This window comes from Glycine max, chromosome 10 (assembly GCF_000004515.6).
Source record: "Glycine max cultivar Williams 82 chromosome 10, Glycine_max_v4.0, whole genome shotgun sequence".
NCBI lineage: Eukaryota > Viridiplantae > Streptophyta > Magnoliopsida > Fabales > Fabaceae > Glycine > Glycine max.
In genome coordinates, this window is record NC_038246.2 from 23,168,621 (window position 1) to 23,193,595 (window position 24,975).

At 31.9% G+C, this 24,975-nt stretch overlaps 1 protein-coding gene across 3 annotated transcripts; it reads left to right on the top strand.

The window, feature by feature from the left end:
* Window positions 1–2,217: 2,217 nt before the first annotated feature.
* Window positions 2,218–14,306, top strand: LOC100790007 (peptide chain release factor PrfB3, chloroplastic). 3 transcript variants are annotated; one of them, XM_006588900.4, is made up of 6 exons: window positions 2,218–2,667; window positions 3,753–3,970; window positions 4,568–4,768; window positions 10,832–11,044; window positions 11,616–11,793; window positions 12,603–14,306. In XM_006588900.4, exons 1-6 carry the CDS (start codon window positions 2,496–2,498, stop codon window positions 12,881–12,883), a joined length of 1,263 nt encoding a protein of 420 aa, XP_006588963.2. In that variant the 5' UTR covers window positions 2,218–2,495; the 3' UTR covers window positions 12,884–14,306. The 3 variants fall into 3 exon arrangements, with proteins under 3 accessions (XP_006588963.2, XP_003535895.1, XP_006588964.1); XM_003535847.5 differs by having other exon boundaries at window positions 2,225–2,639; window positions 12,603–14,302; XM_006588901.4 differs by lacking the exon at window positions 11,616–11,793 and having other exon boundaries at window positions 2,225–2,639; window positions 12,603–12,780.
* Window positions 14,307–24,975: the final 10,669 nt, after the last annotated feature.

The following is a 24,975-nucleotide window of genomic DNA, read 5'->3' on the forward strand; positions in this document are numbered from 1 at the left end:
ATACATGGAGAAAAATGAAGAAACAACAATGGAAGAGAAGGTAAAACTGAAAATCAATGGAGGTTTAAGGAGCACCTACTTGAAGCTCTTGTGCTCTGATTACCACTTGATGGAAGCTTGCTTGTGGGGCTTCTATGGAGGCTGGATCTTTGAGCTTCAATGAGGTCCTTTAATGGTGATTTTCCACCCTCGAGATGCAGCAGAAGACAAAGGAGAAGAGGTAAGAGGCAGTGCCATCCACTAAGGAATAAGCCATGAAAGAAGGAGCTTCACCACCAAGATGAGCCTTGGATAAGAAGCTTGGAGAGGATGCTTCAATGGAGGAAAAGAAAGAGGGAGAGAAAGAGAGAGGGGGGAGCACGAAATTGAAGGAAGAAAAAGGGAGAAAAGTTGAACTTTGAGTTGTGTCTCACAAGACTCTCATTCATCAAAGTTACAATAAGTGTTACACATGCTTCTATTTATAGACTAGGTAGCTTCCTTGAGAAGTTTTCTTGAGAAAACTTCCTTGAGAAGCTTCTTTGAGAAAACTTCCTTGAGAAGCTAGAGCTTAGCTACACATACCCCTCTCATAACTAAGCTCACCTCCTTGAGAAGTTTCCTTAAGAAGATTCCTAAAGAAGCTAAAGCTTAGCTACACACACCTCTCTAATAGCTAAGTTTACCTCCTTGAGATGAAAAGCTAGAGCTTAGCTACACACCCCCTATAATAGCTAAGCTCACCCATATGCCAAAAACCATGAAAATACAAAAAAAGTCCTTACTACAAAGACTACTCAAAATGCCCCGAAATACAAGGCTAAAACCCTATACTACTAGAATGGCCAAAATACAAGGCCCAAACGAAGGAAAAACCTATTCTAATATTTACAAAGATAAGCGGGCTCATACTTACCCCATGGGCTCGAAATCTACCCTAAGGCATATGAGAACCCTAGGGCCTTCCCTTGGATCTCTAGCCCAATCTACTTGGAGTCTTCCATCCAATGCCCTTGCGGGGTAGGATTGCATCAGTATCGTTTAAAAACTTAAACACAGGAATATAAACCATGATCTGATAGCACCTCAAACACAATTTTTACCCCTTATATTTATTTTCATTTAATCAAAATAGTTAAAACTCATGATTCATCTTTGAGACGTAAATGTCTTTTGACTTAACAAAAAATTCTCTTGAGATAAATTCAAATCTTTCACCCATTTAATTGCATCAAGTAAAAGAAGAGCCTTTGCCTCAATAGAAGTAATATTGTATTATTTATTTTTTTTCAAAAACTAAAAAATGTGTTTCACTTTCTACTAAAAAAATATATTAAAATTACATAAAAAGTAAATTATATTTTAAAATATTTTGAAAAAAAATAAAAGTATTCTCCATTTAGTTCTTTATATATAACAAATAGAGAATTTTTTTTTCTTAATTATAAGAAACATAGACCCAATTTTAAGTATATTATTTATTAATTTATTTTACATCCTTAATTTGTTGAAATATATTAATTAGACATTCACTTATTTTCTATTTAAGTGGATGAATTTATTGATATATTAAAAATACTAATACAAGTTAAACTTATTGGTAGGAGAGTAAATATAATTACTACTTAAATTATTTATTTTATAGATATTTTAATAATAATTTAAATTTATGATATTATTAGCTAAATGGAAATAATTTAATTATTATTATGGGTATTAATTTACAAATTATTTATTTTTTTAGGTTTATTATATTTTTAGTTCCTATTTTTTTAGAAAATGTTTTTAGTTCCTGAATTTTTTATTTTTATTCTTAACTTTTTTTCCATAATTAGTTTTAATCTATATTAAAACAACTAAAAGTAGGATGAAGAAAAAGTTAGAGGAACAAAAGTAAAAATGAGAAAAATTTAAGGAACTAAAATAAGATAAAATGAAATATAAAGACTAAAAACAAAATTTGTTAAGAATTTAAGATTTTAAAAAATAATAAACCAGCAACAGTTAATCCAAGTGGTAGTGATTTTTATTTGTTAGCTAATTTAAGATTTAAATCTTGGTTAACTATGGAATAACACTGATTGACTTTTAAATATGAAATAATTTTTTATAAAATATTTTTCAGTAAAAACTAGAAAAATAGTATTAGTGTGCTTTCCATATAAACCCTTGAGAGCCACACTACGAATCCGAAGCCCAAACCATTCTGTTATGGCTATAGAATAGTCCACTTGTCTTGTTTCACAGCGAACCAAATTTCTTTAATTGATTTCCGCTTACAGGATAAGGTAATAACATACGAACAAAAGGTGTTCCAATTTTGTTTTGGACACAAAACAAAACGGTAGAGTGAGCTTTGAAACATAGCAGCATTCACTTTTCACTAGAGAACAAACAAGGCCTTCTTCTCCACCTTTTCACATTGTATTGCATCATCACCATCCATTTCCATTGTTAGCTCCTCTTAATGGTTATGGCAACTGTGGGATCTGAACCTGCTTGTGCAAGAACGGTTCATGATGTTGCATCTTCTTTCAGCTCTAAATGGCAGCACTCTTCTACGGTTAAGAAGCAGCCACGTGCTCGAATTCCTCAATGTTCTCTCAGGATTAGAGCTTGTAGTTCCATGGCTAACAAAAAGGACATCTACAACCAAGTGGGTCTGTTCCAAAATGCTATTTTTGTTGTGTAAGAGCATGTACTGACTGCTTTTGGTTAATTCTTATGTTGTATGTGTCTGTGATAAGTAAAGTGGCTTGAGTGGTTCTATCAAATTGTGGTGTTTCCTATGGTGGATGATGCGGTTTTTATTACTAGTTATGTGTGTAGTTGAAAATGGGAAGGTGGAAAATGAAAGAGTGAGGTTTGAAAATGTGTTTTTAGATATAGATTAAATCTTCAAAAAAAAAACTTGGATGATGATAAATGGTATCTTTTTCTTTGCAATAGATGTTCCACATCCACCAATGTCAATGGCCCACTCATCTGATTCTGGAAAAATGCCTATGGGATTAATGGGAGACCTCTTACCTCTTATCATTTAGTCTTTTTAGATAATGAGTTGTTCGGATATATGATGCAACAGAGATATAGGCATGTTGATTCTATGATAAAAATAGAGAAACAGCATCAACTATTATATTATCTATAAGGGTATAGCTGGTTACGATCGGTTCCCTAAGGGCAATGGTTAAGGGGGGTTAAATACACTTTATAAAATGCATCAAATTACCTGAAAGAAAGAACGTGTTGAATGTTTTGTTTTTTATATAATAAATGCTGTCTTTTCCAATAAAGACTTTCTGTTTTTTGTTTCCATAACTTTTGTCCTTAGGGCTGGTTAGCATTTGCCTATCTATAAACAACATTACTTGTTCATATAATTTTGTTTGAAGAATGTTGCTCCTTGTAGTTTTCACATACACTTCATGCCAATTGTATCTATGATCATAGCTGATCGTGCATATCTATTTTCCCCTTTCTATTTTTGATGCCATGACAGTGGCTTTTATCATGCACAAATATTCAGTTAGTTGGTTTGTTTTGTTTGTTCTTCTCTTTCCTGAGCCGAACTAACTCAGAGCAAATTATAAGCTGTTTGAAAATTATTGATAGTTCAATGACTCTTCTGCAAATTTATTTAGCCAAAGTAAAGTCAATATCACATAACAACTCATGATAGTATTAGTATAGTCTCTTATATAAGCTGTAGGTAAGTGCTTTATTTCACTTATTATTTCCGTCAATCATAACAACCATTCAAATATGGTCAGGTTTATTTTCTCTAAAAAGGAAAATTGAAGATGCAGTTCTTCGTGCTGAAATGTTTGCATCGACAGCCTTGGAAATGGAAGAAGCAACGTGGATTAAGCAGGAAGAAATGGTACGTGATTTTGATATGTGGGATGATCCAGCTAAGTCCAATGACATCCTTGTCAAGTTGGCAAACAGTGCCAAAGTGGTTGATTCTCTAAAGGACTTGAAATACAAGGTAATGCTCTGTTCCCGTCAGTTTCATCTGAATTTTGGCAGTATTATTTGTCTTCTCTTCTATATAAAATTTGATTCGTATGAAATGATAATTGTGTTAGCCACTAAACTAATGGTATGTGGGGACTCTAATACACTAATAAAAAATAAAATGAAATGCAGCAATTACAATGAAGAAAGAAGTGTACAAAGAATGCTTCTATATACGAGGTAATTGTTATGATATTTAGTTAGATGGATGTTCTACAAAGCTCAAAGATAGCCTTCGATTTGTGGATGGCATCTTTCATTCAACCAGAATTACTGTAAACTTTAGTTCTGCAGTTAATCCTCTTGCTTGTTGCCTTTGGTCCACCATACTTCTTAATGAATGATATATTATGTATGGCTTAGGAAAACTGGAAAACACATGTTTGCTAAGGTTGGCCAGAATGTCACTAACAGATGAAAATTATGGCTTTATTGGCCATATGGCTCAAAATGAACCTTTGCTAATACCACTAAAACACATAACAAATGCCATGCTAGTTTTTATTTATTTTATTTTTCTTTTCTTACTATTTGAAAACAATACGATGCCCCGTTGTATGTCCTGCAGGTAGAGGAAGCAAAGCTGATCAATCAGTTGGCTGAGATAAATGCTATTGATTATGGGCTTTATAAACAAGCATATGAAACATCATTGGATGTCAGCGAGATTGTGGATCTGTACGAGATTTCTAAGCTTCTTAAAGGGCCTTTTGATATGGCAGGAGCATGTTTGGTTATAAAAGCTGGACCTAAGGGCATGTATCCAAAGGTTTGATAATGTAATGTTTGAACTTCATTATGATGATGTTTAAACTATAATTTGTGAATCTGGTTGATGTGTGATTTTTTGTGTTACTATATTAGTATAAACTTAATCCTTATTATGATTATGGTGCACTCTAAAATTGATTATTCACTTCAGCAGTTGTTCTGAAGTTTAATTGTATATAGTTTGGTAGGCATGCATGTGGAAGATGAATATCATCTTTGTTCTCCTCATGCAATGAAGTGATTCCCATTGGCAACTGGACTTTTTGGTTGATGTGTGACTTTTTGTGTTACTATATTAGTATAAACTTAATCCTTATTATGATTATGGTGCACTCTAAAATTGATTATTCACTTCAGCAGTTGTTCTGAAGTTTAATTGTATATAGTTTGGTAGGCATGCATGTGGAAGATGAATATCATCTTTGTTCTCCTCATGCAATGAAGTGATTCCCATTGGCAACTGGACTTTTTAATTTGCCTTAGTGTGTAGCTGTACCAGTCATAAACTCCTACTTTTTTTCTACAGAAATCAATTTCCATCTTCGAATTGGTATTTTTACTTTAAAATATTAAAATTTCCGGTGTTGAAGTTTTAGTATTACTTCATTCTTGGAGCTTTGCTCTTGAAGTATGAACAAGTAAACATGGTCTCCAATAGACTTACTGTTTATTTAGCACAACCTCACTCATATGTGAGCTTAACTATTGCTGAATTTATCTTCAAGCTAGGATGCACCAAAACGGGGACGGGAAACAGAAAATCTAGAAATCCCAAGATATGGGTACGGCTAGGAAACAGAAATTTTTTTAATATTTTTAATTATTTAAAAAAACTAAAAAATTAAAAAAACATGAGAAATAAGTAACAACACTAGCATATTATAAACTTAAAGATAATCCAATGGTCTACCAAGATAAAGCATTAAGGTGCAAAGTGCGAAATTAACATTAAAAAGTAATACAAGCAACTTAGTTCAATGTCTAAAACAACAAATAAAAAACATCTAGTATTGTCAACATTCTCAGTGATCAACTCATTCTCCAATTCTAACTCATCGAGTGAGAGTGAAAGAGAGGAAGCCCTAATTTTTGAAAGAGAGTGAACTGTAGAAGAGAGCATGTCGATTCTTCTTTAGTCTTCTTTCCTCTTTTTTATGTTTTTCATTTTTTTTCCGATGCCTGAACTAAATGAGTTCAATTTAGGCAAATAAAATTATACATTAAAACATGGATAAACAACCCACAAAATCAGAATCAGATCTGGAACCACAATAGAACACTTCATCTTCCTCCCCCTTTCATTCTTTCTTCCTTTTTTTTTCTATCCTTCTTCTCCAAACAACACATTGCACATGATTTTACTGTCGCCCTCTTTGTCGGTAGGAAAAAAAATATCAAACCACAACAATAACAAATTTGGATCTCAACGCAACAAAAAAAACAAAATCAAAACACATCTAGATCTGAATCACGTGACGCGGGGGGGGGGGGGGGCGGCACCTTGTCCAGCGGCACATCAGATTTCATGGTAGCAAGGCATTGACGAAATGCCGCCAAATCTAGATTTGAAAATGCATGCCAATCAATTTAATAATATTCTTTAAATTTGCAAGACAAAATTGATTGCAATAAAATAAATAAGATAAAGGAAGAGAGAAATGCAAACTCGATTTATACTGGTTCGGTCACTTCGCGTGCCTACGTCCAGTCCTCAAGCAACCTGTAACATCCCAATTTTTGTAATCTAGATTAAAAAGGATTGTTATTTATAAATAAATAGAGTTTTAGAAAAAATGATGAGATTTTATAAATAAATAAATAAGGAGATATAATTATTATTAAAATAATGATTTGTGAGAAAATAAAAAGGGTATTTCATTTATTTGTTTGATAGAAAATAAAATAGAGTTTGTTTTTATAAAATAAATAAATATAGAGCAAATAATAGGCTGAATACCCTAGGTATAAATAGTTCTGTTAAGTTAGGTGCCTCTTTTTGGCCTCATTTTCGTTTTTCCCCTTCTCCTCTCAAAACCTTTTCTTTTTCCCACAGCCCACCAAACCTGTCTCAGAAAAATGACAATTTCGGACTCGTTCACCGTTTGATTGTCGTGAAATTTGAGTACCACGTTCGCAACCCAATTTTGAACATTCTCACCGTTGGGAATTTTAAAATCATATCTGAGCTTAGAGGAAAACCCAGCATTTTAATTTCCCGCAGAAACTCAAAACTGTCTCGGTAAAACTACGATTTTGGTTTCGTTAACCGTTGGATTTTCATGAAATTTGGATATATTGTTCGAAATTCAATTGCGAACACTTCCACCGTTGGGATTTTTGAGATAATATTCGTGGAGGGAGAAAAAGGAATCGCATGAAGACAGTACAAGTGGAGGTTTCAATCTCTTCTCCGTCTTTCTGACGTTTGGGAATTCTATCGGAGCAGTCGGAGGAATAACTGAAGGAATCTCAGGGAAGCGCTAGAGATGTTACTATCGCTGGCTGAAGACACGTGAGTCCGCTCAGAGTTAAGGGATGAGTTATTCACAATTGGGGGTTAGTGAGAACATGTATAGGGATCCTTAGAGAACTAAATTTGAGTTTATTTTAGGATGTTTATTGAATTATAATTTTTCTTTATGATTATGAATGCAATATTATTGTGTTCTATGTACCAATTGATGTCCTGATGAGAATTGATTGATAAACTTGAGTGCTCTTGATGTCTTTGTATTTAACCCATGATTTTGATTAATTGATTTTGATACAATTGTGAGAAACTATTTTAGAGGCTTTACATCCCATGTTGTGATAAAATCTTTTGTATAAATTGTTATGTTGAGGTTATGAAATGATGATTCAAACTGTGAGTATGTGATAAATTGAACATGTGACGGATGATGAAATACATGTGTATTGAGATGAGATGTGTGTATTGAGTTGTAAACTATGAACTGTGCAATCACACAATTGTAAGACCCTTTAAGGGCAACGAGTATTGTGATGGGATCCACTATGGGAACCCGACGAGTTAAAATGATTTTGAAAACAATTGAGTAAATGTGTGTATTGCATAGTTCATAGATAAAGTGTATATGATTCATGAGGTGTGATAACATGTTAAATTGAGATTATACCATTGTGATTGGGATTAAGTGTATGTGATAAATTGAGTATGTATATGATTGAGATATATATGTGCATTGAAGTGTTGTGTGCATTGAGTTGTGAACTATGAATTGTACAATCACACGATCATAAGTCCCTTCAAGGGCGACGAGTTAATGCTAAGTCCCTTTTAGGGCGACGAGTTGATGTTAAGTCCCTTTAAGGGCGACGAGTTAATGATAAGACCCTTAAAGGGCGACGAGTTAAAAATTATTTTGAGAACAATTGAGCAGTCGTGTGTTTTGTACAGTTTATAGATAGAGTCTGTGTGCTAAAATGTTTTCTGGGTTGGACCTGAATCAGGAGGGAGAGGCCCTGACGGACTCTTCGGAGTGTAGGCCTTGGGGGTCACACAGTTTGAGTGCTCCTTTAAGCCTATGTTGATCCCATATGGTTGGAGCATTCTCGCAAAACACTGTGACCCTGATTGGTCTCCCTATGATATTACCTAGTGAGAGTGACTTGACTTATTATTGTGTGGTTTGTCTTGTCATGTACTCCTAGGCGTCCGACGAGGTTTTTCACTGACATGGTACCACATTGCATATAGGCTTGAGTCTTAGCATAACTGTCGCATACGCTTGCTAATTGTTTATTATGAAATTGATGTGTTATTATGTCTTGATCGGAGTGTGTGATTCCTGTGTATAGTGATTGATGATTGAAAGGTGTGATTGATGGATGAAAAGTGTGATTGATGAATGACAAAGTGATGAAATAATGTGAGATATGCTAAGTAAATTGTATTTGGCTACTATATGTTGTGTTATTTCTCTCTAGTAGTTAGAAATGTGATAACTCACTCCCGATTTGCTGTTTGTGTTTGGATCCTGTGATGATCTTGAACTTTGTGTTCGGGGGAGCAGATGAATAGGTGGATGACTATGAAGAACCTCATGCTAGAGGACATGGGAACACCACGCTCTGATAGGATGTGACATTAGGATATAGGTTCTATATTAATTGTATGAGACTTAGATGACCTTCTTTGAGTCGAGATGACTTTATTATTTATTTGGACAAGTTTGAATATGATGTAGAAGAAAGTGAATGTGAGCCTTTTACCCATTTGAAAAGCTTGTATTTAAAAATGTTTTAAAAATAATTTTAATTAATATTTGAATTTTTATTCCTTTATTAATATATATGTGAGGGGTAGAGGGTGTCACACAACCCACTTGAAATTTTCCACTATCTTTGTAAATCCTTTACAGACTTTGAACACACCTTGGGATCCTCACCTTTATGTTCAAGATTCTCCAAGAGACAACCCGTCTCTTGATTACAATTCTCACAATCCAAGAGACAATTAGTCTCTTGATTACAAATGACTTTCTGAGATGAACAGAAAGGGAGAGAATGTGAATGTATGAATACAGAGTTTTGATGATGTCAAAGTAGAATCAAACAAGGTTGCTTCAAATATTTATACTGGTTCGGCCACTTCCTGTGTCTACGTCCAGTCCTCAAGCAACTCATTTGAGATTTTCCACTATCTCTATAAATCCTTTAAAAACTTTGAACACACCTTGGGATCCTCACCCTTGTGTTCAAGATTCTCCAAGAGACAACCCGTTTCTTGATTACAATCCTCACAATCCAAGAGACAACTAGTCTCTTGATTACAACTGATTTTCTGAGATGAACAGAAAGATTTCTCTCCTTTAGAGTAGATGATACACATTGAAGATCCTAGAGGAACTTCTTTCTTTTAGAGATGATAATACAATTTGAAGTTCCTAGATGAATTCTCAATAGATTTATGAGTGTTTGTCCAAAAGTTGTTGAGAGAGCATTTGACAATTAAGTTCTCTTAGAATCTCTCTCTTGCTTTTCGAAGTCAGACACACATATAAATAGGTCATTCGTGTCTTTTCAAAATGGTTTGAAGATATGTGTCTTCTCAAAAAGTTTTTTCTGAAATTCTTCACTGGTAATCGATTACAAGTTTCTGGTAATCGATTACAAAGTTATATTTTGAAGGTTCATGTCTTTTCAAAGTGTTTTCTGAAGTGTCGTTGCTGGTAATCAATTACAAACATCTGGTAATCGATTACATGATTCAAAATTCAAATTCAAAACCCTTTTTAAACCCTTTGCTTCAAAATTGTCTTCTAGTAATCGATTACACTGCCTGGAAATCGATTACCAGAGCCTTGGATGTTGGAAACAATGTGTTTTGAGGCAAAAGCTTGATCAACCAATGAGATTATTTGAGGCTTTATCTTTTTCTTGATCTTGTTTGCTTTGACCTTGAATTATTCTTAAAGCAATGCTTAACCTTTGAATGTTTGTTGAAACAACCTTGTATTAATCTTGAAGCAATGCTTAACCTTTGAAACAACCTTGTTTGATTTTACTTTGACATCATCAAAACTCTGTATTCATACATTCACATGCGGTAGCATGAACGAGGGAGAAGCCTTGCGCGGTGAATGGTGGCACACTAATTTTTGAGGTGGGGGCTTTAGTTTTGCAACGGAGCATGTCAACGTTAGGTAGAAGAGAGGGATAGCACCTTCCATGGGGATGCGCGTGTAGGCCACCACCGTCCCCAATACATTCCCACAAAATGAAGTCACCATCCCCGTCTTGGTCAGCTGTACCTAATAAGTCAATGATGTCCCTTGGCCGTCCTCGTCCTCATGCAGTACCGGAAACGGGGAACGCCACCTAGTGGGTGTTCCTATGCTTCATAGTTTTCAAGTACTAGAACTTATGAAGTGTACCAAATTTTTTCAGTGCTATACATATAATAAACATATCTATTTTATCTAGACTTTGTAAAACTGGGTTGTTGGTTGTCTGCTTTATATGATTTCATATTTTTTGTTCTCAAACGATTTATGTAAATTTTTTCTGCTGTCCTTGGCCTACGTCTGCGTTAATCAAGCTCTGGGCAGAACAGATCCTAAGCATGTATCTTAGATGGGCCAAAAGACAAGGTTATGAAGGAAGGATTGTTGACAAGTGTCTGTACAAGAATGGAGGAATTAATTCTGCGATTATAGAGTTTGAATTTGAGTGTGCATATGGCTATCTTTCAGGGGAAAAAGGAGTTCACTACTTGATAAGAGGTTCTCCAAATGAATCTTCTCAGCTTGAGGTGTGAACATTTCCTTTCATCCTATTCAACTGCAAGCTGGTTTTCCTTTCTGATATACTGTGTTGTTTTCATATGGAATTGTATTATAGAAAAACTCTTTTTTGGAAGAAAAGTCTTCTAATACCTTATATAGAATATTAATCACAATTCCGTCACATAATATTAATAATCTATATTAATATCACCATTAGATTTTTCTACGTTTGTGTATAAAAAAAGCTAACAATATAATATTTTTAATTTACTAAATTTAATTAATCATAATTATCCGTGTGTAGGAAAATATATTATATTATTTATTGTAGAAACAACCTTCATATAGCATATAAAAATTCATGTTGGATTTGGATTTGATGGAATATCAAAGCAAGTATCGTAAAGCTGTGATCGCTGTGACCTTTCTTGAGTGGCTACAACGAGGTTTAACTGTATTTTTGCTATAGTGAATTGAGCTGTATTATAACAATCATAGAATGGCTTTGTATATCAAGGAACTACAATGTTTTTTAGGCTTATGAACTAAGTATTGAAATTTGATGAAATAATTTGTTTAGTAATTCAAAATTTGCAGGCTAGCTCAGCAACTGTAGATGTTATTCCCATGTTTCTTGAGAGTGCTTGTGATCTTGAAATTGATTCTGAGGATTTGATTATCTCATCTCCCTTGATTCATGGGAAAAACAAGAGACAAACTGATCATACAGTTTGCATTCAACATATACCTACTGGCATAAGTGTCCAATCCTATGGTATGCATATGTTTGTGTTGAGATGTTGGCTTCTTAGTTTCTGTTTTTTTCCATTATATATTCAAGATTATGTTTTCTGTTTCCATTTTGTCTTTTACAAATAACTACAAAAACTGTGACCTTGTCTTCATTTGTTTCCAGTTTTCAAAGGTTAGTATAGGAAATGATGAGTTTTCCCTTATTTTGACTATGTTTCCTATTTTTAGAAATTTGTATTGGAAAATCTTTTAAAACAAGTGAAAAATGAAAGCGAAGGTGACATTTTCCCAAACCAACTAGTTCCTATATTTTGAAAGCTTATGTAAATTACAAATAATTAGTGAATTCAATTATCAAATGGGTTAATATAATTCAATTATCCATTGGGTATTTATGGCTGAATAAAAATTATAAAAGAGATTAAGATGTCTTTTGTTACATTGGTCTACCTTGGACTGCCACTATATTATGGCAAGATTGATACACAGTTGTAAATTCTCAGGCCTAGTTAGTAGCTGTTCAATTTGTGCTTTAGGGTTGAGGACCTTGAAAATTGTTTCACATGGCTGCCTAAAGAGATGAAATGGTTAATAGTTGTACCAGGCATCGTCTGTATAATTGGCCATGGTTAATCCAGCTTGCAGTTACATTAATGTAACACATGGAGAAAACTAGCCAGTGCATGAGGAAGAAATTAATTTTTTGTCCTGACAATCATTCCATAGAACTAAATAACTACCAAGTCAGTTTCCCTTATTTTTGAAAAGAAAACTCTGCTAAGCATAAAAATGGGGATTCTACTTAATTAATTTTATGTTGTCTTTGTGCAGGTGAGAGAAGCCACTTTGCAAATAAGATGAAAGCACTAAACAGACTGAAAGCTAAACTTTTAGTGACAACAAAGGAACAAGGAGTTGCAAGTATAAAAAGTATACAGAAGGAAAACATTGTCAATTTATGGCAAGAAGAAATTCGGAGGTATGTCTCTCATCCGCACAAGTTAGTACATGATGTAAAGACAGGCGTTGAGGTGCCAGACCTAAATTATGTTCTGGAGGGGAATATTGGACCCCTTATTGCAGCTCATATTAATAGCAGAGTCATGTCATAAGGTCAGACTCCATGTTCCTTAGGCCACCATGTTCTCATTTTGCAATTGTTTAGCAAGATAGACTTAGTATTTTCACCTTTTCAATCCTGCAAAATTCTCAGGGCTTACTTCAATCCCTTGATTTCATGAGCAAAAAAAAAACAAAAAAGAGTATCAATTCATCAATTTTTGCCTGTATAGATAGATATGTTGGTGAGTTGAATGCCAACAGCATTATATTCTAAACATTTTTTTTATTTGCTTTGGCATCAAACTCTGTCAATGTTTCTTCATAGTCGATCCCTAGCCCTGGTTAAGGAGGAGGGTTGTTTAGGCCCTCGGCAACCAACGTAAAACTCACAGTTATACCTATCATGGATCATTCATGAGAGATTTTTGCAAATGCTAGGCCGTTACCAAAAAGTAACATGTTGTATCACCTGAATATAGTGTCAAATGAGCAAGGACTGCTACATCGGTGCTCGGATGTAGTGTGAAATGAGCAAGGGTCCTCTAATTTTTCTGGATGAATATGGGCAAAGAAGTTCAGATGATCAGATTTGCTACTTGGAATATTGGTATTATGACAGGTAAGTCTATGGAAGGGGTGGCTTCGGAGAAGGATTAACATTATGTGCCTACAAGAGACTAAATGGGTTGTAGAATAAGCGAAGGTGATGGATACCACTGGTTTTAAGCTATAGTACACGAAGAGGGAAAAATGAAGTAGGTACTAGGTATTATGGTGGACAAGGTTTGGAAAGAAAGCATGGTGGATGCAAAAACAATAGGAGACAAAATCTTAGCCATAAAATTAATGAGAGCATAGGAAAAGTTTTGGGAAGACGTAGAGGGGTTGGTTCAAGGCATTCCACAATAGAAGAGGATTTTCTTATGTGAGGATCTAAATGGACATGTTGGTAGTCAGAAAAGGCATTTTACAAATGCACATGGTTTTGGAGATCTAAATGAGAAAGGATAGACTATTTTTTACTTCTCCATGGCTTTTGACCTTCTGTTGTTTTTGGATGAAACAATTTCGAACAGTTTTCCATCATATCATTTGCGAAAAAGTTTTCGAAAAGTTTTAGAAATCACATACACCCTGTTCAATTTCCTCTTCTAGCGTGTTCCATCTTTTTCAGGATTCAATGTGACAATAACAACAAATCCTATCATTTTTTCTCACGATTAAGATGTTGGCCAATCCTTACAGATAAAGTTGGATCTAATTATGAGTTTGGAGAGGGAGAAAAAAAGAGTCTAGAACATTATGAAATTTTATGTAAATGTTGCTTACCTGAATTGGCTTTAGGAATAGTTTTACTTGAACATTCCATCCTACCACAAGGGATTGGTGTTAAAACAAATTTATGTTAAATTTATTAAAGTAAAATTAGTATGTTGATTCTTTAATTTTAAGGTTGGTTTTGATTTCATCCTTCAACTTCCATTTCTTTATAATAAATTATACTTGTACAACAAAATATACAACTAAGAGAAAAAAAAAAGATAAATTTAAATTTGAAATGTAGTGAATGATATGGTAGATGAGAGAGATTCACACACAATATAAGAGAAGTGATATAGGTACAATAATTTGTATAATATTATATTGTGTATTTATCTCTTTTATCCTATCATTTATTATGTTTCAAGTTCAATCTTATCTTTCTTTCTCTCTTAGTTGTATATATTTCCTTTGTATCTTTTTATAAGATATTTTAAAATAATTTACACCCTTTGAGATTTAAATATGTGTTTGGTCTTTTTAAGTTTTTTTTTTCATTTTTATTCTCGAATAATTGTAACTTTGTGTTTTTCAATTTTAGTTCCTATTATTTTTTGTTCATTTTTAGTTATCTAAGTATGCACCTTTTCAATTTTAAATACTTTTTTTTTTCATTTTTAGCTCTTATATGGGTGGAAGTAGGTGGGATTGCCCATTAAGGCTTATAACCTAGTTCATTTAAAGCTTGAGTTGGCTTGACTCATTTAACAAAAAGGTCATGTTCAAGTTTTTTAAAATGTTTTTTTAGTTAAATAAGTCAGGTTATAAGCCTTTAAAAAAACTTAAGCCTGATGGGCCAACCTACTTAGAAACAATATTTTTTTAATAAAAATAATATTATTAATATGATATATAATATTATAATTATTTTAATGAAATCACAAAATTATTTTTGTGGTTTGACGATTTAAATTATTTTAATATTTGAAATAAGTTAATTCCTATAAGCATAGGTGGATGGTAGGAATAAAGATTATTTTTTTGTGGGACTTAAGCGGCTTTAGTAGTTTGTCACATGTAACGTTTGTAGTCAAGTTTTGACCATGTTTTGTGGTGTAAAATTACCTTATTATTTTTAATGAAAATCTTTGACTTTGTTAAAGAATATTTTTTACACTTCTTAGGGAATTGCTTGGGACACCCAGTATTTTTGCTGGGGCATCCAGCAATTTCCAAATGCCGAAAATACTTATAAATAGTAGCAGTTTTTTTTATGGTGATTTTTTGTCAGTTTTCGTCATCGGAGAAGGAGAGGTAAGCAAAAAAAAAAATGGTCTGCACATATGGATTTTTTTTCAAAAATATAATTTATGATTTAATTTAAAATTAATGGTCCAAAAAGGAATTAAACTTGTGTCACCTGCATATTAATAGAATACTCAAACCAACTGAGCTAATAGACACATAAAGTTATAAATAAATATTGTCGTTATATATAATATTAAAATTTCTAATGTATATATAAATTTACATAATAAATTTTGTCATGATTATTTTCTATATAATAATTAATTTTTTTACATATATAAATTATAAATAAAAATGATAGGTTTAATAAGTATTTACATATGTAAAAAAATATTAAATTTATTTAATTATCAATTTCTATAAAAAAACATCTAAATACATCATTCAATCAAATATCATATTTATTTAATTTTTAATGATTATAATAAACATCTAAATGCATCATTCAATTAAATATCAAATTTGTTTAATTATCAAATTTTGTAAATAATTTAAATGAATAAAAATTTCTAAAAAAAATAATTTTAGAAAAATTAAAACATATGGATTAATAAATAAATTTTAAATCTTAAATTTTAGTTTCAATATTTTTTATAACTACCAAATTTAATATATTGTTAAATTTGATTTCAATAATTATCTTAAACTAACAATCTTATCATATTTTAAATTTTAAATTTTAAATTTTGGTTTCAATATTTTTATAACTACAAAATCAAATATATTTTTAAATTTAATTTCAATCATTACCTTAAACTAACAATCTTATTATATTTTAAATTTGGGTTTCCATATTTCTTATAACTAAAAAATTTAATATATTTTTAAATTTGATTTCAATCATTATCTTAAACTAACAATCTTACCATATTTTACATTTTGGTTTCAATATTTTTTATAACTACAAAATCTAATATATTTTTTCATTTAATTTCAACCATTACCTTAAACTAACCATCTTGTCATATTTTAAATTTTAGTTTCCATATTTTTTATAACTAACAAATTTAATATATTTTTAAATTTGATTTCAATCATTATCTTAAACTAACAATCTTATCATATTTTAAATTTTAATTTTTGGTTTCAATATTTTTTATAACTACTAAATCAAATATATTTTTAAAATTTCTTTCAATCATTATTTTAAACTAACAATCTAATCATATTTTAAATTTTGATTTCAATATTTTTTATAACTACTAAATCAAATATATTTTTAAATTTAATTTCAATCATTATCTTAAACTAATAATCTTATCATATTTTAAATTTTGATTTCAATATATTTTATAACTATTAAGTTAAATATATTTTTAAATTTGATTTCAATCATTATCTTAAACTAAAAAATTTATCATATTTTAAATTTTAAATTTTGGTTTCATAATTTTTATAACTAACAAATTTATTGTACAATTAAAAATTATGTTTCAATATTTTTATAACAAATTTTAATTATTAAAAATTTTCGTTTAAATATTTATTGTAACTAAATTTTTTTAATTATTATTAATTATGGTTTCAAATATTTTTCATAAGTAACAAATTCAATATCTTTTAAATATTTGTTTCTATTTTTTTTAAAAGTGAGATAAATATAATATAACAATATTAAAAATTAATTTTTTTACCCATCTAATCTTAATTTTAGTAATCTAATCTAATCTTAGCAATAATTAATATATTTTTTTATAAATAAAATCAATACTTAACATATAAATGAGAAAAAAATTATAAAATTTCACTAACATTACAAAACAACATTACACTATGAAACAATTTAAATAATAATTGAAAAATAAAAATAAAAAAACAAATTTAGAAGAAGAAAAATTTAAAAAAAAATATTTTACAAAAAAAAATCATACTGATTAGCAATCCGTATGGGATTTTTTCCAGAAAAATGTCATTTTTTGTTGGAGAGAAAAAATAAGAACAGTGGTGTGGGATCTATTGTGGTTCATGGTTTATCAATACATAAATGTATAACTTTCTAGGAATTTTAATTGCACTTTTATTCATCACGGTTGTGGCATCCCCAAAATAATGACTGGTTTAATAGTAATGATTTAAATAACAAAAACCATGGTAAAAAAAATTTTCTTCTTTTTCTTTTTCATTTCTTTCTCTTTTCACAATAATTAGGTTCAGAAGGAAAATCCTCACTATAGAGTCCTGAATGGCCAGTCCACAACTCTATTCAGAGTCATTTCTTTCTTACCACTCGTAATCTCTAAACTATTTTGTTGTTTCAAAAGGAAGAGTATACCAGCCATTACTTTAGGTTGTCACGTGAAAATAATAAAATAAAATACGGTCGGTAAACTCTTTTGCAAATAAAGTTTGCTAATGCTTTCTTTTCAAATAACAAGGTTAAACATAAGTACATTCATCATTTAATAGCTGTCCAAAATATGGGAGTTTGACAAAATACATAGTGTCATCCAGAGCAAAGGTGTCCACAGTGGTGGCTTCAGCCACATGTATACAATCATCAAATTCCTATACAATAGGTCTACCCGTACAAAAACAAAAGAGTAAACCTAACAGTCAGTCCTAGATACACCCACCCTCAAAAAGTATATAAAACTAGTCCATAGAACTGTCTACTATGATGAAGAGCCTCCACTGATCGCCATCTCTCCAGGGCCACTATCCTCCGTAGAGTCTGCCTCGGATGCCGACATGACGTCCTCAGGAAAGTCAAGAGCATCCACAGCAGGCTCAGGAGGTAGCTCCTCTAGATCCTCCTCAGGGTCTTCCTCGGATGACATTACCTCGATCACTTGGACTGGCTCCACTAGACGGTATGGTGTAGGCGTGGGTAGTATCCACTTCACAGTACGCTGAAGCGTGCGCGCGGGTTCATCTGGATGCACCAATGAAGTAGCCATAAATCGAATCGTGCCTCGAAATCGGCACCTCGTGTTGCCTTCGAGGGTCTCCCAAGCTCCCTCTAGGCACTCCATCTCCACTCGATCATGGATTAGCTGCGCTGCTATCACGATCTACAAGAAAGAAAAGAAAGGGGTAGACTCTTTCACGAGAAACTAACTATGCCGCAACACAATGCGTCTCATAACCACTACATGCAAGTAAAAGGGGTATCTTTAGGCTTTTCATCTCTGATAATCGATTACACAGCCTTGGTAATCGATTACCAGAGGCCAAACTCGAATTACACAGCTTCAGGACATGAAAACCTGAAAAAGGCACTGTGTAATCGATTACACATACCTGGTAATCGATTACCAGTGGCCTATTCCTCTGTGTAATCGATTACACAGACTGGTAATCGATTACCAGAGACCTCCATAATCTTCCAGTCCCATTTCTAAGCCTGGTAATCGATTACACCCCTTGGTAATCGATTACCAGAAGCCCTCCTAGCTTCCTGACCTTGTTTTCAAGCCTGGTAATCGATTACACTCCCTTGGTAATCGATTACCAGAGACCATCTTAGCTTCCTGTCTTCACTTTTAAGCCTTGTAATCGATTACCCACCCTTGGTAATCGATTACCAGAGGCCACATCCCATATATCAATCAAGTTTCACAACTGGCCAACCACCACACAAGCCTCCTTGTTTTGTGGTCTTAGTTCCTTTTATCTGTTGACTGCCAGGAGCTCGCCTGCTTAGGTACATCACAGGTTCTCACTGACTGACTATGCCCGGGTTGGGTCGGGATTGGTCAAGCTTGGTTTTGGGCAATAGCACCCCACCTGACGTCCCCAAGGTCTCCTGACCCCCGCGACATATCTCCAGGTACCACTCTATGGTCAACAATAAAAAAAGGAAGTCTCACCCTTCCACACTTCCTCATTTCAAGCTTGTAGGATTATGGGGTACCCATCACATGTGGTACTAGGTGGCGGTCGGGCGATGGTGCAAAACAATTCTCCACATCCACACATCACGTATAACCCACCATCCCCTGTTGCCCACCTCCAACTGAGCTCACGTACTCCCACGTAGCCCTTATCCTCGTTCCTCTCAACGCCGGGTCCCCATCAATCCTCCCAAGCTTCCACAACATCCAAGTAATTCAACATTCAATCATCACAAACTAACACAGCCAAGAAAACAGGGCAAAGGCAGAAAACTCTGCCCAAAACACAAACCAACATCACAGCTTTTCACATTCAATTACCCCAGTAACATTCTCTTCGTTCCAGTTTGTTAACCGTTGGATCGACTCGAAAATTTTACTGGAAGTCTCTAGTACATAAGTCTACATTTTGACCGTTGGGATCTGCTAGCAAATCTCCATAACCCCATATGTACTACCCTTTTCACAACCAGCCATACACAAGCATTTTTCTGCACTTATACAAAATTCTGCTGCACATTCCAACAGCAAAATTCTGCATAAAGTGCAGATTTCGAAAACCACTCTTTCCCTCATCCAATTTTGCCCAAATTGAATCCTACAAGTCCCAAATCATGTACCAATCATGTCTAAACCAAGGACAAGCTTCAGACCAAAGCAACATAAAATCTAGGTATCCAAAACCTCTCAATTTAATGGATTTTCAAGGTTTGAGAAGTGAAATTGAGAATGAGGTAAATTTGAAGCAAACTCTCACCTCACACAAGTCTATAACATCAATTTAAACTTGCTCAAACTGGATTTACACCTAAAATTCCACCGAATCAAAATTTGACTCCTCAACACCCAATTTTACCCTAGAAATGGCTCTTTGTTCACTTTGGTCATATGTTTTTCTCTCTTGTACAGCCCAAGCTTTCTCATAAGTCCTAAATGACATTTCAAACTAGGATTAACTCACTTTAACCTCCAAATACCACTAAATCCAGATTTGGCCTTCCAACTCTCAAAACTCACTCTTTTTCCACTCATAACACCATATTCTCACTTTCTAACCCTAGGTTAACTCTACCCTTCATCCCTAGAAGTTTTCCATAAGCAATTTCAGCACACCAACATCAAAAGCATCATCATAAAAACCCTAAAACTGAATGGGTAAGCTTAACTCACTCAAACATAACAAGTTTAGCATGTTTTCGTCAAATCTCTTCACAAATAACTATCACAAAGCATTAACCAAGCAAAACTGCCCATCATATCTCCCAAAGCCCCATGCACACGAAAATCAAGTGAGAAAGAAGTCTACCCAAACCTGAAATTTCGAGGTCCCACACGTAGAGATGCGCTTCACGACTCCGAAAATGCCTTCCTTTCGCGATTTGGGGCAGAAATGGTGTGCAAAGGTTGGAGCTTTAATGGAGTTTCAATGGAGGATGAAGAAGAAAGAAAAAGCAACGTGAGGGAGAGGGAGAAAGCTTCTGAAATGTGGGGCTGAGTGAGGAGAGAGAGAGTGTTGCTTTTTAGTTTAAAAAAAAGGTTTTTTCTCTTTTCTTATTATTTTATTTTAAGCTATGCCACATGTCTCCATTTGAGTGGAGCAAAAGGGCCCACTTTTTCTTCTTGATGTGACTCATACTCAGTCACAAAGAGGGAAAAATCTGACCATTGCAACGCTAAAATCCTATCTCGGTTTGCGTGTCGTTTCTCTGGTTCCAGTTCCTCGCGTTTCTCCGCGCCCGTCGGGGCCAGTTTTCGAAAGTAGGCAATATATATATCAAAACGCTTAGAATGAAACCCCGAGCGTGGTTCAGAGGTTGGTTTTGTTAGATTTTAAGTTGTACGCAAAACGATGATTTTTAGACTAATTAATTGAGAATTAACTTATAACCTTCCAGTTATGGATTTCTCTTCCTTAATCAGCCTAACCCACGTATCTTGCCCCCACTATTCCTACTTCTACCAGGAACATATATGCATATACACTGAATAATATTTATATATATATAATCATACAAAATGTACCGTTTACAAAAATTCCAGGTAGAAATTTCCAGGATGTCACAACGGTAGGAATTGGGTTCAAGCTTTCTCCAACCCCTTCTTCATCAATGGACTCCTGACGTATACGAAGGAGTGCGGTTCGTTCGATAAATTCCTATCTCTTTATCTATTTATGAGATGTTTGGATTTTTCAAAACTCCATGGACATGCAGAAGAGAACTGTTATTCCCACTTGGACCACAGCCACACGAGAAGTGAAGGAAGAAGAAGAACCATAAGAGAAAGAAGAACCGCAAGAGGAAGAAGAAGAACCACAAACACGAAGAAGGAGAAGAAGAAGAAGAACGATGACAAGAACACTGGAAGAGGAATAAGCGGATCAGAGGAAGATGAAGAAGCAACTGTAGGCAGAAGAGAAGGAAACGTGTTGTACGGACGAATAAGTAGGAGTATTTATAGTATTAGGGTGAAGGACATTTTTGTCATTTCACCATGGGTGCTGGGTGCCCTAACAAAAATGTTGGGTGCACCAAGTAACACCCCACTTCTTAATATGAATAGGCCTTTAAATAATCTAATGGGTCGTACAAACTTATATAAAAATCATACATATCCAACCCTAAAAGGTAAGCTCTTGATGGGTAATAGGCCCAAGCTTAGGCTATAGAAATATAAAATAAGATAGGCTAGGCTTAAGTAGGGCCCGATTCAGCCTAATCTATTTCTACCCCTATTTGTAGGGTCACGGGACTAAAATTGAAAAAATACAAACTCAGAGAGATCAAAATTGAAGAAAAATGAAAACTTATAGGAACTAAAAATGAACTAAACAAATCACATGAATATAATAAAAAAACCCAAATTTATAGGGACAAAAAAGAACATTTATAGGAACCAAAATTTAAAATGAGTGAAGTTACAAGGACCAAAAAATATTTAAACCTTTAAGAAAAATTGTTGGTTTAGTTAGTCACATTAGATTTGTCAATAATTTATAATATTCTTTCAAAATTATCTTCAATTTTTTTAAAAAATTAATTATCTCTCTTTTCACTTGATTATTTTTTCAACTAATATATAAGATTGACGTAATGATGTAAGACTTTCTCCTTTTTTCACTTAATTATTTTTTCAACTAACTCATAGGATTGATGTAATGCTGAAAGACTCCATTAGTTCACAAGTGGGAGTGGGAGAATCTTAGTTCAATTCACTTTGTGTGCAAAATTTCCTTGGCTAACAATAAGCAAAATTAGTCTCTAACCTAATGAGTTAAAGGATAATGTGGTTTTTGATCCAAAATAAAAAAAAATTATTTTTCAACAAATTATTAATCGTTTTCTCCAATACTAATAAGAACGAAAAAGTATTTATCTCATTAATTTCTAACATTTATTATTTTTTAGTTAAGAAAATTCTTAATTAACGGAAGACTCTAATTAGAAAATAATAATAAACTAAATAAATAATTAAAAATAATCTTAAAAAATACAAACAAGTATCTGAAAATATTGACATTATGACAAAGAGTGAGTATTACTTATTTGTCTCTGGCCAATTCCGTTTAGTTTACATGAAATAAAATAAAAGAATTAATAGAAGTCTAATTTTTCTCTTTTTTAATGTTATCCTATAATTTATAGGTAAAAGCCATTATTAATCTTTTGCCTATTAGTTCATTTTTATATTATATATATATATATATATATATATATATATATATATATATATATATATATATATAGATACATACTTGATATAAATTTTGAAAATATATTTTATTTGTTCCTTTATACGAGACCCCCTCGTAACATTTAACTGCTTGGTGCACTTTCTTACTGTACTGTTGTTTGGTCATATAAAGTTACCATACGAAAGTGTACCATTTACATCAATAAAATATATATATATATATATATATATATATATAAGAGTAAGATATTAATTATTAAAATAAATAATGAAAATAAATAAATAATAATATTCACAAATAAATATTAAAAGGTTTAAATGATACTTAATTATTATAAAAATTATTCATTTTACCATATTGTGTGTTAAAAATAAAAACTATATATATATATATATATATATATATATATATATATATATATATATTATAATTATCAATATTAACATAAAATAAATTATGAATATAATAAAGAATCGTGTAAGTCACACAAAAGTAATAAAGAATTGCGTAAAAAATTGCATAAATTTACAGTAGCATATATTTTAATATTCATTTATAAGTCATTTTTAAAAACATTTGGCAAAAATATTTTTTAATATTTTTTAATATTTCTAATTGTTTAAATACTAATCATATCATATGAAATTGATCTTTTACATTTTGAATAAAAGAATACTCTTAAAAATGGAAAACCATACACAAACTTTGCATAATAATTTGGAAAATTAAAATACCACTTTTTCAAATAATTACTTGTTTTTTATTTAATTTTTTTTCAAGAAATTAATAAAAAAATAAATATTTATTAAAATTATTTAAATATTTTTTTAAAAATTAAAAAATATTTAAAATAAATTTGACCATACCACGTGATTATCAAACTCTTGAGTTAACTCGTTAAATCTTACAAGGTTTTAAGTCCGCGAATTGACTCTTGAGTGAATTTTTTTGTTTATTAGACTCATAAACTCTAACTAAACATGGTAGACTCTCCCGTCAATGAATTAGTAAGTTAAAAAAATTAGACTAAAATGTAAGTAATTTTTTATTATTTTTTGTCTATTTAGCATTCAACATACCTTCATTTAGCACATTATTTTCAACTATAAAATTTTCAACCTTTAATAATATCAAACCCTTATCCTCTAATAACATCAAATCCTCGATTAAAATGATCTATCAGTGCTATAACCTCTACAATTGTATAGTGGTTATGTATTATTATTAGACTTAATTATTTAAATATTCTAATTTTTATAATATATTATTTTATTTTATTATATTATTAAAATATTTAATTAGTATGTTATTTATAAATATTTTATTATTATTTTTATATAAAATCTACTAGTTGAGTCTCTATAAAATTCTCATGAGTTCGTTTGCATAAACTCGAGTTTAATCACCTATATTCAATTAGCAAATAACACGCCTCAGCACGTAACATTCACGGATTCACCAATTGACAATCCTAATTCAACATAAAATATTTGTTCAACATTCAAATAATTATTATAAATAATTCTTATAAGGTTCAAATAATAATAAATATAATTATTATAAAATATAATAATTTACCATGCAATATATTATTAATATTAACATAAAAATAAATTATATTTATATATACTATAAATCATCAATATTAACATGAAAATAGATTATAAAGATAATAGAAAAGTATGCAACTTTTTTTGCATAAACGTACGATGGTGTGTAAATTATGAAAATGTTAAAATATCACAAAAAAACACTAGTTATTAAAAAAACTCAAATTTTGCCTTAATTCCAAGATTAAATATAATACAAAAAGAAAGTTCCTTACCGAAAAAATGCAACAAGAAAGTTAAAAAAATAACTTAAATGAAAAATTTAAAAGATAAAATCAAAATCAAAAGATACTATAAGATTGACTAAATAGTAAAAGATGAAGAAAAAGAGAGAAAAGTGATGAGTTTGATTTGATTGGGAAAAAAAAAATCAAAATCAGAACGGAATATAGAAAATTCAAAACAAAACACTAGTTTTGTCCATTAAAAAAAAAACA